Source organism: Bubalus kerabau, chromosome 12 (assembly GCF_029407905.1).
Source record: "Bubalus kerabau isolate K-KA32 ecotype Philippines breed swamp buffalo chromosome 12, PCC_UOA_SB_1v2, whole genome shotgun sequence".
Classification (NCBI taxonomy): Eukaryota; Metazoa; Chordata; class Mammalia; order Artiodactyla; family Bovidae; genus Bubalus; species Bubalus kerabau.
The window spans coordinates 22,363,757-22,381,604 of NC_073635.1; the positions used below are offsets into that span (position 1 = coordinate 22,363,757).

The 17,848-nt window shown below is 43.3% G+C and overlaps 1 protein-coding gene across 35 annotated transcripts in view; it reads left to right on the forward strand.

Annotated features, from left to right (window-relative positions):
• The window catches only part of LOC129624399 (phosphatidylinositol 3,4,5-trisphosphate 3-phosphatase TPTE2-like), a 60,696-nt gene that overhangs the window by 42,480 nt on the left and 368 nt on the right, over positions 1–17,848 (forward strand). For 34 of the 35 annotated variants that reach the window (XM_055542259.1, XM_055542261.1, XM_055542267.1 and 31 more), the window contains 6 exons: positions 567–628; positions 2,420–2,500; positions 3,509–3,614; positions 10,704–10,795; positions 14,509–14,604; positions 15,882–15,952. In XM_055542259.1, coding sequence (XP_055398234.1) covers positions 567–628; positions 2,420–2,500; positions 3,509–3,614; positions 10,704–10,795; positions 14,509–14,604; positions 15,882–15,952 — 508 coding nt within the window. The remainder of the gene's footprint in view (positions 1–566; positions 629–2,419; positions 2,501–3,508; positions 3,615–10,703; positions 10,796–14,508; positions 14,605–15,881; positions 15,953–17,848) is intronic. The other variant, XM_055542256.1, reaches the window with a different exon arrangement.

Below are 17,848 nucleotides of genomic sequence, written 5' to 3' on the forward strand. Positions count from 1 at the left end.
GAAGGAGGGAGAGAAGGATGAGGGAAGAAAAGAAACAAGTAAAATAATTAATAGTTATGGAATCTGGGGTATGGGTGTATGCGGACTTATTACACTGTTCTTCCTATTTTAAGGTATGCTTTACAACACAATAACTCTAACTGAAATAGAAGGAATGGGTATTGCAAATGCTAGGTGGCGGTTTGGGTTCTGTCCATCTTTTATCTTTTATAGCTTCTTTTATTTACATTAGTAGAGAAACAGGGTGTATAATTAGCTCTTAATCGGTGAGCATCACTTTAGCTTTAGAGTCCTAGAGCAGAGCCTGTTACTGCAGTCCCCAGGGGTCGTGATTCAAGAACAACATACACGTGCACATGCGTGCACACAATTAACACAGAACTCTAGGCAGACCCTCAGAACAAGCAGTGTACCAGCTTTGGTTATCTCTGAATTGAAATATTTTGAACCTGTACTTTTGGCATGAAAGAAAATCAATCCACAATGAGCTCTTTAAATACTTTGGAGGGTAGTTTTATATCAAGTGCCCTCAGGAACAATGGTTCATGGACTAACTTCTTTTCTAGGAAGAACTGGAACTATGGTCTGTGCCTACCTTCTTGCCAGTGAGATATTTGCCACTGCGGAGGTATGAAAGATACTCCTATAAACACTGTCTTAGGCTAATTGAGTTTGCTAGCTTTGAAAGCTCATGGGTAGGATGTTAAGATGATTCCTTAAGTCATGGTGTGTGTGTGTTGTTCAGTTGCTAAGTTGTATCTGACTCTTTGCAACCCCATGAACTGCATCACGCCAGTTTTCACTGTCCCTCACTATCTCCCGGAGTTTGCTCAAACTCATGTCCATTGAGTCATTGTTCATTGTATTTCATGGAATTGTTATTGGAGAGGTGGTTTTAGAACACCTGGCGTGGATACTTTCTTGTTTAATTGGCACTGGTTGGTAACTGACCTCAGTGCCTCTTCCTCTGGGCTGGGATGAGGGTAAAGTTGCTGAGACACTCACCCTGGGCACAAAATTTAAGGGAATGCCAAAAATCTCAGTAATTAGGATCAATAATCTTCTAATGCAATATTTTTCAAAAAATCAAAATTAATGCACCCACATTCATCATGAGCACAATGTCAATATTTTGATTAAAGACAGGACCCAGTGGAAGAAGGGTTAATGTGAAGTGAGTAAGGTTGAGTTATGCAAGTACAAAAAACCTCAGCAATCCAGAAACTTGACTTGCCACCCCCAGACCCAGCCCTGCTCTGATAGAATCCCACCAACTCCTGGCTTTCTGCTTTCCTCACGAGAATAAGAAGATGGGTTAGGGAAATTTTCTAAAGGACCTTGAACATCCTTGGAAGTGCTCAGTAGGTAAAAGTCATACTTTTCCAACCCAGAACAAAAGCTCCCCTGGACATTATTACTATCTTTGCACAATCAATAGCTGTGGGGTCTGTGCCCTCTGGGAATTTCTGAGAAGACAGGATGGGCTGCTGCTGTGTCTTAAAGCAGGGTTCTCAGTCTCTTTTTTCTGCCGTGATCTTACAGAGAAGGGCATGCTCCCAGCATCTCTGGGCCTCTTGTGGTCTGCTGCCCAGATAAGAGAAGCTGAGGGTTATGCGCTGGGTCCAGGGCTCTGAGTCCACCCTGCTCTTTGCTTCTAATTTGAGACGCACAGGTTAGGACAGTGGATGCTCTAGGACAGTGTTTTCCACACTGTGGATCAGAGTTTATCAGGGAGCTGTGAAATCAACTCACTGGGTTGTGACTTGCAACCAAATCTACCTATAAGATGGGATAGATTAGAAAAGGTGAGTATTGTTTTGTGAAACTTTTGTTTCAGTTGTGTGTTCATGAGAGAGAGTGTGTGTGCATCTCCCAGGTTTATGGATGTGGATTGTAGCTTTGAAAGTGAAAAGTCTGAGGACTTTCCTAATGGTCTAGTGGTTAAGATGCTGCACTTCCTACATAGACAGCACAGGTTCAATCCCTGGTCAGGGAACTAAGATCCCACATGGTGCACGGCCAAAAAAAGAAAAAGAAAAGTTTGAAAGCCATTGGTCTGAAGCCCTGGATAGAGCCAGAGGCCAGTGTTCAGGCCTGTGCTGTCTTTGACCAGTTACATACATCTCCACGGCAGGTCACTTGATTTTCTTTTGGTCCTAGTCTTTTCGTTGTAAAATAGTAAGAAAGGAAGAAGGACCAGATTATCTCTGAAGTTTTCCAGCTCTAAAATTCCCTGTCTTTATGAATCTTTGAATGAGAGTAGGCCTTGATGTGTCTTTCTTAGTTCTGTTATTTTGGGTAGCCTCTGCCCGGAGACTGCTGACCTTAGGAAATCACATGTCCTTAGAAACTTTCTAATGCCTTCTACAGAAAAGGAAAGTGCAGATGACCCATGACTGGACTGTCCCCTCTTTTATAGGACAGCCTGTATTATTTTGGAGAACGGCGAACAGATAAATCCACTAGCAGTAAATTTCAGGGAATAGAGACTCCTTCTCAGGTAAGTGTTCTTTCTTTAAAAGGGGTCACTCTGGGTAATTAGATTAAGACTGGCACCTATTTCCTGTTTTGTTTTGTTTTTTTTAATAATTTTTGGCTGTGCCAGGTCGTTGCTACGTGTAGACTTTCTCTAGCTGCGTTGCATGGGCTTTTTATTGTGATGGTTTCTTTTATTGCAAAGCACAGGCTCTAGGCCCTTGGGCTTCAGTAGTTGTGGCTCTCAGGCGTGTGTGTGGCGGTAATTCTCAGACACCATCCCCTCCTGGCCCTGCTTTGTGGGTCATTCCATGCACTACACACATTTCATCCATCCCTGACTGAAGAGCTTGACTGGCCCTTTCCAAAGAAGAGCATGGTGGTTAATTTTACTAATATTTCCCAATGAGTGGGGAAGCCTGTGAACTTTTCCATCCAGCTGATTCCATACAGAACTCTTCGACTTCTAGAAGAAAAGTTCAAGCGGAGCCCTTGTGAGCGACTTGCCATAGAAGGACTAGGCTAAGAGAATCCGCAGGGCTTTGCTGCAAAAATGGGATTGGGGAAATGGACAGTGGGGAACTGCTTGCTGACTGGGACTGGAGAAGAATGCGTATGTGCTGCTGGCCTGGGGTGGTCTCCCCCTGAGTTTGTACATCTTCCCTTCTCTTATCCAAAGCACAAACCTTCCTTTAACTCAGCCACCACAAAGCTCCTACCCTCTACCTGCCTCTTACATTTGCGGTTAACTGCATCTTGCTGTGATGCTGTCGTAGCTATTTTGTTGGTTCTGGTTAGTTGCTCTTGGTCCCAGCTGCCTCTCAGAACACCAGGCCCCTTTCTTGTTCCTTCCCCATTGCTTTTAGTTCAGTATTTTCCCCCTAAGGTCGATATACAGCCATGAGACGACAGTGCCTGATCTAATGGCCCACCGTCCATGTTTCCCTTCATCCATTACTTTCCTTAAAAAAATCGGGGATACGGACTTTAGAATTTTCACCTCCATTGAAATTGAGACTCTGTTGTTTTGCAGAATAGATTCGTTGGATATTTTGCAATGGTGAAAAATATCTACAATTTGACCCTTCCTCCAATAAAAAAACTCACGATCAAAAAAATCGTGATTTATTCAATTCATGGTAAGTGCTCTATGTATAATTGGAGAAATGGGCAGGAGGGCCAGTGTTCTTACTATTTGGGAGGGTTTTCTCACCATTATATACACAGACAGTCCCAACTGATAGCTGTTAGTAGAGCCTCATGTACAAGTTCCTCCCCCTGGAATTGCCCGTTAGCCCTGTACTGCTATGGCCACCTTGTCTCTATCGTTCAGTTGCTGAGTCATATCTGACTCTTTTGTGGCCCCATGGACTGTAGCCTGCCAGGCTCCTCTGTCCATGGGATTTCCCAGGCAAGAATACTGAAGTGGGTTGCCATTTCCTTCTCCGGGGGATCTTCCCAACCCAGGGATCAAACTCATGTCTTCTGCATTGGCAGGAAGGTTCTTTACCCTTGAGCCACCTGGGAAGCCCTGTGGCCACATTACCACCACTCAGATGTCCTCTCCTTTCCTTTCCCAGCTTGAGGGGCTCCATCCACCCCCTTCCCTTTCTCCTATTCTCATTGCAGCTCTGGGCTCAGCCTGGGGTGTCCTTTTCAGAGTAGGACCTCTGAGATTAAAGGGAGTACGGGCCCGTAAGGCTGGAGGCCACTTCTTTCTCACACCTCATCTCTGGCTCAGGGTTTGTCTTGGCAGAGACATCCCTGGATCGTTCTCTCCTTCTCTGTTCAGAGATCCTCCTTTTTTTTTTTTTTTTTTTTTCCTCATCACCTGGTTTTCTTTGATTTTCTGCTCACCATCAAAAGTTTCTCCCTTTACCCACCCTCCTCTCCTATAGCCCTCTCTCCCCAGAAACTCCATCAGGATGTCTTAAATACCTGAACAGCAGATGCATTTTGTTGCCACGATTCTTTTTTTTACAAATAACTCCCAAGAACTACTTTGGGTCAGGCCCCCGGCTTGTGTTTCTCGGGAGCCCGTGAGTGGTAAACAAAGGAGAGGGATGTACATGAATGGAGAGCTGACGGCAGTGTTGGAAAGTTTCCTGCGGGGACAGTGCTTGGGTCTTCCTTCCCTGAACCTATAGGAACACAGAAAAGGGTTGGGACACACCTGGTCTCTGGGGGCCTGTCTCTCAGTACCCTAGCTCTTACCAGTTCTCACTGGGAGTAAAAATCCTTTTAAAAATGTAAGGAGAAAGACAGGGACCTGCCATCGCCCTGGGAGACTGGTCGGATCATTCATCTCTGGGACTTGAAGGAGGGGGAGAGGAATAGAGGTCAAGCCCTGTGTTTTATTTCTCTCTCTCACCTGCCTGGCTTTCCTGCACAGCTCAGTCTCAGGGAGGCAGGAGACAGGGACCCCTCAGTGGAAGGGATGGGGCTGCCAGGAGCGGACGTTTCTGGCTCTGATCCCTGAAAGCATCACCAGCTTGAGCACCCAGTGGTGCTAGACTCTTCTGGGTGGTGTGGGGCCAGAGGTGCTAGTCTCCACTCAGACAGCCCAGTGTTTTTAGTCCTCTGAGGAGTCACACAAAATCCTCTCTGTTGTTGCTGTTCAGTCTCTATGTCATGTCCAATTCTTTGCGACCCCATAGACTGCAGCACGTTGGGATCCCCTGTCCTTCACTATCTCCCAGAGTTCACTCCAATTCATGCCCATTGAGTTGATGATCCAACCATCTCATCCTCTGCCACACTCTTCTCCTTTTGCCTGCAATTTCCCCCCGTATCAGGGCTTCCTTGGACGCTCAGATGGTAAAGTATCTGCCTGCAGTGCAGGAGACCCAGGTTTGATCCCTGGGTTGGGAAGATCCTCTGGAAGAGGAAATGGCAACCCACTCCAGTATTCTTGCCTGGAAAATCCCACGGAAAGAGGAGCCTGGTGGGCTACAGTCCATGGGCTCACAAAGAGTTGGACACAACCGAGCGACTAACACTTCACTAAAATACTCTCTAGACATTTTTTTAATGCTTCATCCAATTCTTCAGAAATAAGAGACTCCTTCAAAATATATGTAAAAATTGCATAGTTAAAAAAATTACAATTATTTAAATAGAAAAAGCTTTTTCTCAGATTATTTATATATTCCTCCCTCCCTACCCACACACCCCCGCGTCCCCACCACACCTCCTAGTGGTGGTGAGGAGCTGAGGGCCAACCACAAGCAGATCACGTGGGTTTCTGGCTTCTGGAAACAAACTTCAACCCAGCAGCAGGGGTTCTGTGGGCAATTTTGGTCTAGATGTCCAAACAAGCGTTGCACAGGCAGACCCTGGAAACCCAGCCTGTTCCAGCACAAGCCTGCCTCTGTGTATAAAGGAGTAGCTGTTTGTGAGGAGGCTCTGTGGGCTAGAGTTCTTTACAGGTCATTCTGACTGTCTCATGTGTGTGTGATGAATGAGGGACAGGGCTGGAGTGGAGCCTCGCTCGGAATGCCAGCTGCCCTCAGACTTCCCTGGGGTGAAGCCAGGCTCGTGGGCGGGAGGGGACAGGGGTGGCTCACTCCCCATGGTTCCCTGCAGAAAGAGCCACACTGCTCTCCTCTGCAGTGTGAGAGGCAACCCAGGGGCTGGTGGAGCAATTGCTTTCTCACGGAATTTTAAACTCAGCCATAAAACCAAGTTGGTGCGTGAGAGCCTGGTTTGTACCTGCGTGTCTCGTCTCCCTCAGGGCCCTCTTGGTTCATGATGAGAATCCGGGAAGACCTCATTTTATTGTGCTTTCCTTTATCACACTTTACAGAAGTTGCTTTTTTTTTTTTTTTTTTACAAATTAAAGGTTTGTGACAATTCTGCATTGTCAGATGATGGTTACCATTTTTTAGCTATTTGGCAATCAAATCTTTTTTTTAATGAATTATGTAGTGTTTTTTTAGACAAATCGACTACAGTACAGTGTAAATATACATTTTTATATACAGTGGGAAACAGAAAAATTCACGTGACTTGCTTTATTGCAATATTCACTTTGTTGTAGTGGTCTGGAAACAAACCCACAGTATCCCTGAGGTATGCCTGTAACAGTATCTATACACACCTCTGTGAGTATGAAGCTGTTCCAAACAAGCAAATAGACATTTAGTCTGATGGAGTTTTGATGCATTGCTCGAACATGAACCATGAGAAGAGGAATCATTTCTCAAAATGCTAAGCTTGAAAATGGTTTTAATAAGTTCTAGCATTTCATAGATTGTCTCAGTCTGATATATCCTAAGACTGTGGACGGCTCTTAATATTTTGAGTTTCACTTAACCCCTGTGGAGATACTGTTAAAACTGTCAAGTGTAGATCTGGAACTAATGCAAATTTATAAGCACTGCAGGGCAAAAACCGGTGGAGAGATTTATGGGTTTAGTTTCCTCGTCTCAGGGCTTCCCAGGTGGCTCAGTGGTAAAGAATCTGCATGCCATACGGAGACTTGGGTTTGACCCCTGGGTTGGGAAGATTCCCTGAAGAAGGGAAAGGCTACCCACTCCAGTGTTCTGGCCCGGAGAATTCCATGCACTGTATGGTCCATGGGGTCGCAAAGAGTTGGGCAAGACTAAGCGACTTTCACTTCACTTCTCAGGCTAACATAAAGTAGTGGATTTTAAAAGTCTACTTTGAGACCCCTCACAGAGGCTTCCAGACAGAAGCTTGTGCCCTTTACAGCTCTTCTTATAATGTGGGACTTGGTTGGCAGTGCTGACTTAAGGCATGCCTGGCATGCTAAAATTCTTGCTGTGCCCACGTAAATAAGCAGGCCAAACCCAGGGACACCAGCCCTCATTTGGAATAAGAATTCTTTCCTTTGAGGGAGATCAAGATGGCAGAGTAGGAGGGTGCTGAGTTTACCTGTCCCTACCCCCCACCAAGAACACGTCAAAAATACAACTCCTTGCGGAGCAACCCGGGGTAGATAAGCTCTTCTACAGCCAAGTCTGTAAAGAAAACAATTCTGGAGTCTGGCAGGAAGGGAGGAGAAGCAATCTGATTGAGACCTACACCCTTGGTGGGAGACCCAGAAGAGGAGGGGGCTGGTGTCATGGGCTTGGGGATTCTCCTGGAGGAGTGAGGGATTTGATTTGCACCCCAGCTCGCGGTCTGACACCAGGAAGATGGGTCCCCTTGGCTGGTTGGGTTTTTTTTTTTTTAATATTTTATTTTTATTAGTGGTTTTATTGATTTGCAATTTACCATTCTATGCAAAATTCAATACTAACTTAATTATCTTTAGTCATTACCTGGGAATCAGTTTTTTAAAAAACTACTAAATCCTATTAAAGCAACGCTAATGACATTCTATCAGCTTCAAATTGACCGACTCACCACATCATTACACAGTCATCCTGCATCTGTTTGTGGAATGGTATAGCTTGAAAATAACAGATCACTGTGGTCTGTGGAATTGAAAATGTTAGTAGAGAGGTAACTCACATACCAGAACACAAATGATGCTGGAACGCTTAGATGCGTCTGATTCTATATTAGCTAAGTGTCAGTCACACTTTTGTATCCCCTTAGCAGGCCTGAAAGCCAGTGGGGCTGAGGGGAGGCTGTGAAACACTGAGACCCCTGCTCTTAAACAGCAAAGTGGTGGCTAATACACCATCCCAACCGAGGCAGCAGCCTGAAAACTCTGACCAGGGAGAAGGCAACCTTGGCCAGTACTCTGTTGCTATCCACATTTAGGAGGAGCAAAGCTACTCCAGCGCAGTGACTGACATTGCTGGTGAGACAGAAACCAGCCCAGAAGTGAGGCACCAACCTCTCTAGCCTGACCCAGCCTCGCACCAGGGAAAAAACGTGAAACCAGCATAGAATTGTGGCCCCCAGCCCGTGGGGCACTAGTGGTAAAGAATTCCTCCAGTGCAGGAGACATAAGAGACATGGGTTTGATCCCTGGGTTGGGAAGATGCCCTGCAGAAGGGAAACAACCCACTCCAGTGTTCTGGCCTGGAGAATCCCATGGACAGAGGAGCCTGATGGACTACAGTCCATGGAGTCGCAAGGAGTTGGACACGACTGAAGAGACTTAGCATGCATGCACACAAGCCCTTGAGCCCCTGATGTGTCCCAAACCAAGGCAAAGATTACTGCCATCTCCCTCATTCACACACACACAGGGTCGCGCCTGGCTTTGGCTGTAGCCTCTCCATCTCCAGCCCCACCTCCCACCAAGGTGGAGACTCCCAGAGCATCTCAGGGGGAGATGGGACCCACGCTCACTTCAGGTCCAGCTGTCCCACCAAAGCCACTGGGCACACCTAGACTGGGTAGGGATGCTTCCACACAAGGCCACGCCTTCAAGACCAGGATAGGTAACTGATTCACCTCATTTCATAGAGACAGAGCAAGTTAAACACAGTGAGGAGGTAGAGGAGTATCAAATGAAAGAACAAGGGAGAAAATCCTGTAAAAACTCTAAAGAATAATCTTCCTTTGAGATTATGATCATAACAGAGAGAGAGTGGGAAGACTGTCAGGAAAAAGTGACAGAGATCTTCTCCAGGGTTGTATCTTCTCCAGGGTTGTCTTCACCGCTCGTGGTCTTTAAGCTATTTTACAACTCTAAGTCATAGAAAACTGATGATAATGCAAATTATTTTGGGGATAGAAATGCAAATTAGTTGTGTCTAGTAGAATGAAATTGCTTATTGACCTGTTTTGTATCTATTTGTAAATTAATTTCATCATTCCTTATCTGCCCGTGAATGCAGTACTTTGAACCAACTACAACATTTGACTGTTTTCTTTTTTTAATAAGTTAAATAAGATTTTTGATGTGTTAAAAAAAGTACAAGTACAGGACAGTGCTATGGTATGCAACAATTTCTGTAACACAATATATATATATATTTATGTTTGTATGCATGATGCTTAGTTGCTCGGTCATGTCCAGCTCATTGTGATACTTTGGACTGTAGCCCACCAGGCTCCTCTAAGGGATTTTTCAGGCAAGAATGCTTGAGTGGGTTGCCCTTTTCCTCCTCTCAGGGATCTTCCCAACACAGGGATCAAATCCACATCTCCTGCGTCTCCTGCACTGGATTCTTTAACGTGCTGAGCCATTGGGGAAGCCCTGTTTGTACGTATATACACGTATAAAACATACAAAACTCAGAGAAAATATATTTGATTATACATAAAAATAGAAACTAATAGTTATCTATTGGAGCTGGCAAACCAAACAGGTGGGGGATAGGTGAAATGGAGACTCTTCATCTTCTTTATATTTTATTTTTAAATCATGTGATATACTTACAGTATTTTAAAACTTTTTAATGTGTGGGAATTCAAGCTCATAAAACAATGCCCTTGTCACTTGATAAATGTCTTAACGTTTAGCTCTGCATTTCCTGAATTCTAGTTAATATTAGTTGAAACAAATTCTGCAACTGGATATGACAGAGAGAACTGAGGCAAAGCCATGACTCCTAATGACAAATGAATATTTCAGTGTTAGTGAGAACAACATTAAATGAACATGAAACAATATGAGAAAATAATCAAGAATGATCGATAAATGACTTTGTTAGAATATTTGTTTTAGTTCTATACCTTTGGTTCTGTGCATTTTTGAAATATGAAGGATTGAAACAAAAGCAAGAAAAGTTAATTGGAGGCTTGAGAAACCAACTCTGAGGAAATACTAAAATAAGTGGGTCAATTGGGAAAAAAAAAAAACAAGAGTGGGGCAAAAAACCATTTGTTTCTAAATATATAGTGAACACAGCAGGAATGTTTGGATACAGCTATCCTGTGTTTTGTATAAACTGGACTTAAATTAAGGCAAGAGGAATTTTAGTTTATTATTAAGAAACATCATGATTGGAAATCTGAAGAAAGCTACACATCAGTAAGAAAGGTTTCAAGTCCCGTTCCCTAATTTTTTTTTTTTTTTTTTTTTGCTAGATAGGTGAGCAGTAAGATTCTAAGTCTTAGAAGCTGAACTGTGTCCTTTTTGTTTTTCGGGTTTTTTTCCCTCCAGCCTTATAAACTCTGCCTTAGGGGATGGAATTGGATTGAAGCTTTGTCTTTCAAAGACAAAATCCAGGCAAGATCCAAATGATTCAATATTAACACATTGTTAGCTGGGTTCATTTTTTCTCTTTCTAATCCATATTGTTGATTTTTAGACATTCTGATCTTTGCTCTAACCAGTCTAAATTTTTAATTTCATTCAGGTGTTGGAAAAGGCAATGGACATGATCTAAAAGTACAAATAATAATGCAACGAAAGACTGTCTTTTTCTGTTCTGCTTCCAAAAACTGTAGGGTAAGAGAAAGCACGTGAACTGAAAAGTCTGGTGTTTGTTTTAAATCTCAAATCAGCACATTGACCTCCCCAAACCATTTATCACCACAGGGAAAGGCCATGTTGCTTTCTGGTTACCATCCAACTTGGTGTCCCTGGGTTTGGATGTGAGTCAGGAGTTAAACTGATTGTTCAAAATTGTTTTCAGGGTGTTTTCCAGAATACACTTTTGGTTCAGAGTGGTGCTTTGCCCTTCACTTTTCCATAGATGCTAAGCATGTTCCCAGAAACCTATCAGAGTTTTAAATTCATGCCTCTGGTCACTTTTAGCCATGTCCTGTTCTTCTTGGTCATTGTATTACATGGCACTGATTCTGAAATTTCAATGCCCATGAAAATCACCTGTTTCCATATCTTGGCAATTGTAAATAATGCTGCTGTGAACATTGGGGTGCATGTATCTTTTTTAATTAATGGTTTTTTTCCCCCAGATATATACCAAGAAGTAGATTGCTGGGTCATAGTTTTATATTTTTGGTTTTTTGAGAAACCTCCATGCTGTTCGCACAGTGGCTGCATCAACTTACTTTTCCACCAACAGTGTTTGAAGTTGCACTTTTCTCCACGTCCTCACCAACATTTGTTATTTGTCATCTTGATGACAGCCATTCTGATGGGCTTGAGATGATAGCTCATTGTGGTTTTAGTTTGTATTTATCTGGTGGTTAACAATGTTGAGCATCTTTTCATGTGCCTGTTGGTCATCTGGATGTCCGCTGGAAAAATGTCTATTCGGGTCTTCTGCCCACTTTTTAATTAGGTTGCTTGTTTTGGTTTTTTGTTTTTGCTTAATGTTGCAGGAGCTGCTTATATATTTTGGATATTAACCCTTTATCAGTCAAATCATTTGCAAATATTTTCTCCGTTTTGGTTGTCTCCATATTCTCGATAGTGTGCTTTGCTGGGCAAGAGCATGTATGTTCGGAGAAGGCAATGGCACCCCACTCCAGCACTCTTGCCTGGAAAATCCCACGGATGGAGGAGCCTGGTAGGCTGCAGTCCATGGGGCCTCGAAGAGTCGGACACGACTGAGCGACTTCACTTTCACTTTTCACTTTCATGCATTGGAGAAGGAAATGGCAACCCATTCCAGTGTTCTTGCCTGGAGAATCCCAGGGACAGGGGAGCCTGGTGGGCTGCCGTCTATGGGGTCACACAGAGTCGGACACAACTGAAACGACTTAGCAGCAGCAGCAGCAGCATGTAGGTTTAATTAGGTCCCATTCATTTCTTTTTGCTTGTTTCCTTTCATTTAAGAGACAGATCCAAGGAATCCAAAGAATTATTGCCACGATTTACATCAAAGAGTGTTCAGCCTGTGTTTTCCTCTAGGAGTTTTATAGTATCAGGTCTTACATTTAGATTTTAATCCATTTCGAGTTTCTTTTTGTACAGGGAAAATGTTCTTTTACACATAGCTGTTCTACTGCCTTTGTTTTGAAGTCTATTTTGTCTGATATAAGTATTGCTACTTCCAGTGATTGTATTTAGCTCTGATTGGCTCTTTTTAATATCCCTTTGTTGAAGTTCTTACTGCGTTCATTCTTATTCCAAGTCTGAGTTTCCTTATGGGCATGACTTTGAATACTTTATCAGGTTGATTCCTTATGTCCATTTTCTTGGTTCTTTTTCTGAGGTCTTGTCTTTTTCTCTCATTTGGGACATTCCCATCTCCTCATTTTCCCTGACTCTGAGTTTGTTTCTATGTGTTAGGTGGATCACCGACATCTGGGTTTGAAGAAGTGGCCTTAGGTAGAAGGTTTCCTATGGGACCCAGAAGAGCAATCCCGGCTCGTCACCAGAGCCAGGGCTGTTTTTAGTGGGCTGCATGTGCCCGTGTGTTGTGTGGTGCCACTGTTGCTGCAGACACACGAGTGGATGGCGCTGGCCCCCAGGCCGGCTGCCTGTGAGGCCTGGCCACGGCTGCTGCAGGTTCACTGGTGGGCAGGGCGGGCCTCAGTGCGGCTGGCTTGGCGCCCAGCCACATCAGTTGCAGATACGGTCGTGATGGGATGAGCGTGGTCCCTTAGGGTGGGAGGTGCTTTGGAGGACTGGCCGCTGGGGTGAGCACGTGGGGCAGGGCGGGTCTGCAAGAGAACACCGGGGCGGGGCGCATGGTGCTAGCCAGGTAGATGGCAGACGTTTGAAGTGGCACCCGCCACGCTGGGTCAGCTAGGCGGAGGGGGAATTTTTCACACGATGCCTGCCAGCACTTTGTTCTCCAGAGGAAGCTTCTGCCCCTGGGGCACTCACCCTGAAGTTTATACACGTACTTCACATTTGGCCAGGGCACCTTTTGAAGTACAGCCTCTGCACTGGGGCTCCTTGTGAGGGAGTTTGTGCACATGGCCTTTAACACGTTGTGAACAGGGGGATTTCTGCAGATAACTAATGCCTGTGGCCGGTGATTTATCGTGTAAGTGAATATTGAAACGTCTCTGATCAATAACATCTGGGTAGCAGAGGACGTATTAATATGTCTCTGGTCAGAAGAGCAGGAGTTTCATTTCCCACTGCCCTCCTGCTCTCCTGGATATAAGCCCTGCTGGTCTTTGGAACCAGATGTTCTGGGGGCTCATCTTCCCCAGAGCTGGGGTGCCTGATGAGAGGGGCTCGAACCCCTCCTTTCCACTGGGAGAACTTCCACGTTGGTGAGCCCCCTCCCACTTGTGGGTAGTAGTCAAGCTGGGCGTACGGGTCTGCTAAGACCACCCATCTCTACCATCCTGTCTCAGCGTGGTTTTGTCTTCATATCCTCAGTTGTAGCAGAGTTGTCCTGCTAGTCTTCAGGTCATTCATAGAGTCGTCCCATAGGTAGTTGTAGTTTTGGTGTGTCTGTGGGGGCCAGTGAGCTGGGCACCCTCCTCCTCCACCATCTTGATCCTGCCTCGGTGCTCCTCTTCACCAACACACATCCTTCTGTGCCCAGCTCAGCGTCCGCCTCCTCAGGGAGGCGCTCTCATTCTTCACCTCCTGTTAACCTCCCTGAGCCCATAATGGCACCCTCAGTCTTTATAATCCAGCTTGACACATGATTACCTGCCATTCTGCTATTGTTCCTTGCGTGCTTAACTCCCGGAAGCATCATCAGAGTCTGCACCTCCTTTTGTATTTTTTTTTCACAGGACCAAGCACAGACCTTTCCCCCTGTGGGTGCCACCCTCACCCAAGGGTGTATCAGGAACAAAGAAATAGTATAGCATCCAAGTCGTTCATTCCAGAAACTTGGCCTATCCTTGGTCCTTCCATCCAGCTGTCTGCTACAGACAAGACCAATAATCCCATCAGCAAATACATCTTTTGTAAAATGTGACCCATTAGGCATTGCTTTTTGAATGTGCATACTAGCTTTAAAACTGAACTTCTAATGTATTCTCAGTATTTGAAAAGCAGATGATAGACATTCAGCAGTAATGTTAACTTAGTTGAAGTCTAATGGAAAACCGGATACCGTACTTTTCAACAGTGCTGCCCCATAACCTTCAATCACATTGGCCTATTAAAAATGTAAACAACAGTATTGAAACTTTAAAGATTAATATTTATACATGTAGTCACTGAGCTATGAGACCAAGAGTACTTGATTAAATATTAGAAGCTGCAATAAGCGAACATGAACTTCACTGTTGGCTCATTATCAGGTTGATAATTCTGAATTCTATGTGTTCATCCAGATATTTCATGATGCTGAAACAGACAGAGTAATACTCTTGCTCTCTAAGTGCCCACCTCTGTATGATGAGGTCAAAGTGAAATTTTTCTCTTCTTCGGTGAGTAATTAAGAACAACCTATGCTGTTCATCTCATCTAGTCTTGTGAATGCTTCTGATTTGGGATCTCCTTGGCTATAATTCCCAATAAGCAAGATGACAGGCAATGTCAACCCCAAGTCGGGGAGGGGAAGAAAACAAGTCAGATTACTATAAAGAATTTTTTAAAATAAGAAAATATGTAAGGAAACCCTTTTCCCTTGCTTTCTAAATTCTATACAATTTGCATGTGTTCATTTTCGAGTAAGAAAAAAATACAAAAACCAGGATGTTAAAAACAAAACAATGTATGTCTTACTACATAGCAGTGATCATATTTTTGCTTTGTATCTTTGAAACACATTTCTCCCCATAACTTATAAAATACTTTAGAGGGAGGGAGGTTTTGCTTTCCTCGTAATTGAGGTATAATTCATTTAAAATAGTATATTTAATCCAATATTTATGAAATATAATGTCTGCCGTTGTCAGTACATTATCATGAGGGTATAATTATGTTGACCAATTAGCAAATGTCTTGATTATGTGGCAGTATTCTGTACATAGTAAACTTCTAAGCCTCAATTGCTAGTTCATTTTCCTATATCATCATCAACCAGAACTGCCAACGGATAACTGTGTTGCTCAGTTTAAAGCTTATCTCCTTCATCCCCTGCTTGCTCCCTGTTGGGGAGAACTTACTAAGTTTGAAGTGGTAAATGTGTTGAAGCAGGTGACCTGGAAAGTTCCCCTCGAGTAATGGAGCCAGTCTGAGTTCTCTTAATCAGTGGTCTCTAAGCAGAAGCGCTAATGTGGGGATGTTGGTTTTATCTGGCCTTTGTGATTTTCAGGCCCATGAGATGAAAGTCCTTTTGGAAATTTTAGCTATTTCTATCATCATTATCGATAGTGGTTAATTATCTAATGTAGCTGTTCTTTGTAAAAATGGATGATACACTGGGGCAGAAATTGGCATAGTCCTTAGTAGATTCTGTTTAGCGCTATCCAAACCTGATTAAAATACCAGTGTCTAAATTTATAAATATCTATCATAGAGAAAATACATTTCCTTGAAAATTTTGCTGGAAATGGCAAGAGAAAGGAACGGTAATCTCTTAAAGTCTCCTCCTAGGTGTCTTGAATATAATGTTGACTAAAAGTGCTGCATTTGAATAACTACAACTATTTGATGAACACAAATGAATAAAGGAAGGAATTTTAATCCCTCTGGAATGACTATTTTTCACAGTTACGTGGATACCAAGAACTAATCGTTGTTTAAAACCATGTCTTTTTAGGCTCTTCCTAAATACTACGAAAACTGTGCATTCTTCTTCTGGTTCCATATGTCTTTTATACGAAATAACAGGTATGACCATGGCATAATCCAGTAGAAACAGCTTAGTCTCCAATGACTACGTAAGGGATAATGACAAGCCTTTATTTTAAAGTTATTTTACTTGGCTGTGTTGGGTCTTAATTGTGGCACACAGGCTTAGCTGCCAACCTGTGGGACTGCTCCGTGGCATGTGGGATCTTAGTTCCCCGACCAGAGATCGAATCTGCATTTTAAGGCAGGTTCTTAACCACTGGGCCACCAGGGAAGTCCCTGACAAGTCTTTTGCTAATTACCCAAACCCAATTTATAGATACCAACAAAAAGTTCTTTTGAGTCCCTGTTTTCACTGCCTTATTTATTGTGATCTGGTTGTTTTAAAAATATGGCTATTCTTGAGATCCACTGTTGCATTATCCTCAAGACCCATGCCGTAGGACTGTGTTATAAAACATCCTGTAACCAGATCTTGACTGGTAACAAGTCCTTCCCCTGAAGTTCAATATGAGTGTGTTTAGCACCTCAGATATGGCAGGTCCCCAGTACACGCTGACTTACTGATGACCAATCAATACCACATTCTACGCCACAGTAAGGCATCACCCAGGGAGGCTTCGGCTGGTTTAAAAGCTGGCTGACACTTCTATTTTACACTTCTATATTTACGGCAGAAGTTATAATCCACAGTAAGTACTGATGAAGACAGCTTAAAAAAAATTATGAATAGTCTCCCATAAAAAGTGTTCTAATAACTATAAATTGGATAATCTATTGATTTGAAGATTATGCCAAAGAACCTCTATCATATCTGAACCTCATTCCTACATCTAGAAGTTCCCCACTTCTCTTGTCCTGTGGTGCTGAAAGTTTGAGATTGGTATCACCATCCCATCCCATCCAGGGAAAAACAATATACAAAAAATCGTACAGGAGTTTTGAAGAAGTGGTTGTGATTATATATGGCCTGAGTTGATAGTTCTCCTGACATACAATTCTAGCCTTTTCTTCAAACGTGGATGCCCTCTCGTCCCACCTCAAGTTCCAGGAAGGCAACAATATACCTACAACGCACACACACACTTAGTGGATTGAGACAGAATGAACTTTAGATGTGACGGAACTTTACCAGATTTTTTTCCCCTTGGATGTGCTTGTGATCAGTTGTGTCTAACTTTTTGCAACCCCATGGACTGTCCATGGAATTCTCTAGGCACGAATACTGGAGTGGGTTGCCATTCCCTTCTCCAGGGAATCTTCCCAACCCAGGGATCGAAGTGTCTTTTAAATTATGAAGTGGGCATTTTGGATGAATTAAGTCTCGTAATACAAACAGCTTCACCCAGTAGTAAGGAAATCTAAATGTTAAATTTCCTGGCTGGCCAAGTCTCCTGCACTGGCCGGCAGATTCTTTACTACTGAGCCACCAGGGAAGCCCCCCTGGATGTTTACAGATGGAAAACTTTGACTCATAACATGAGCAAAATCCCTCAGAATTGACATCTAGGTGGAATTTCACTTGGTGCTACTTCTGCAAAGCGGTTCTTGCTGAGGGACAGTTTTTTCCTTTAAAACACCATAGCTGTATGAGAGGCAACAAGTTCCATCACTTTTTCTCACTTTTATATAGTTCCTCAAGATTTAACATTTAGATTTCCATACTACTGGGTGAAGCTGTTTGTACTACAAGACTTAATTCATCCAAAATGCCCACTTCATAATTGAAAAAGACACTTGTTTATACTGGGTTTTAATACACATCCAGTCTGATTTGTCACACAGCAATTTATTAAATACAGATGTTAATTCCAAAGGCAATATTAAAAGAATCAGTGGCACGCTGTTATTCAAGGTTATGATATTTTTCTCTCTTAATAGAGAGTTGAGCTTAGAAAGCTAACTAGATGCAGAGGAACTGAGACTGATGGTAGC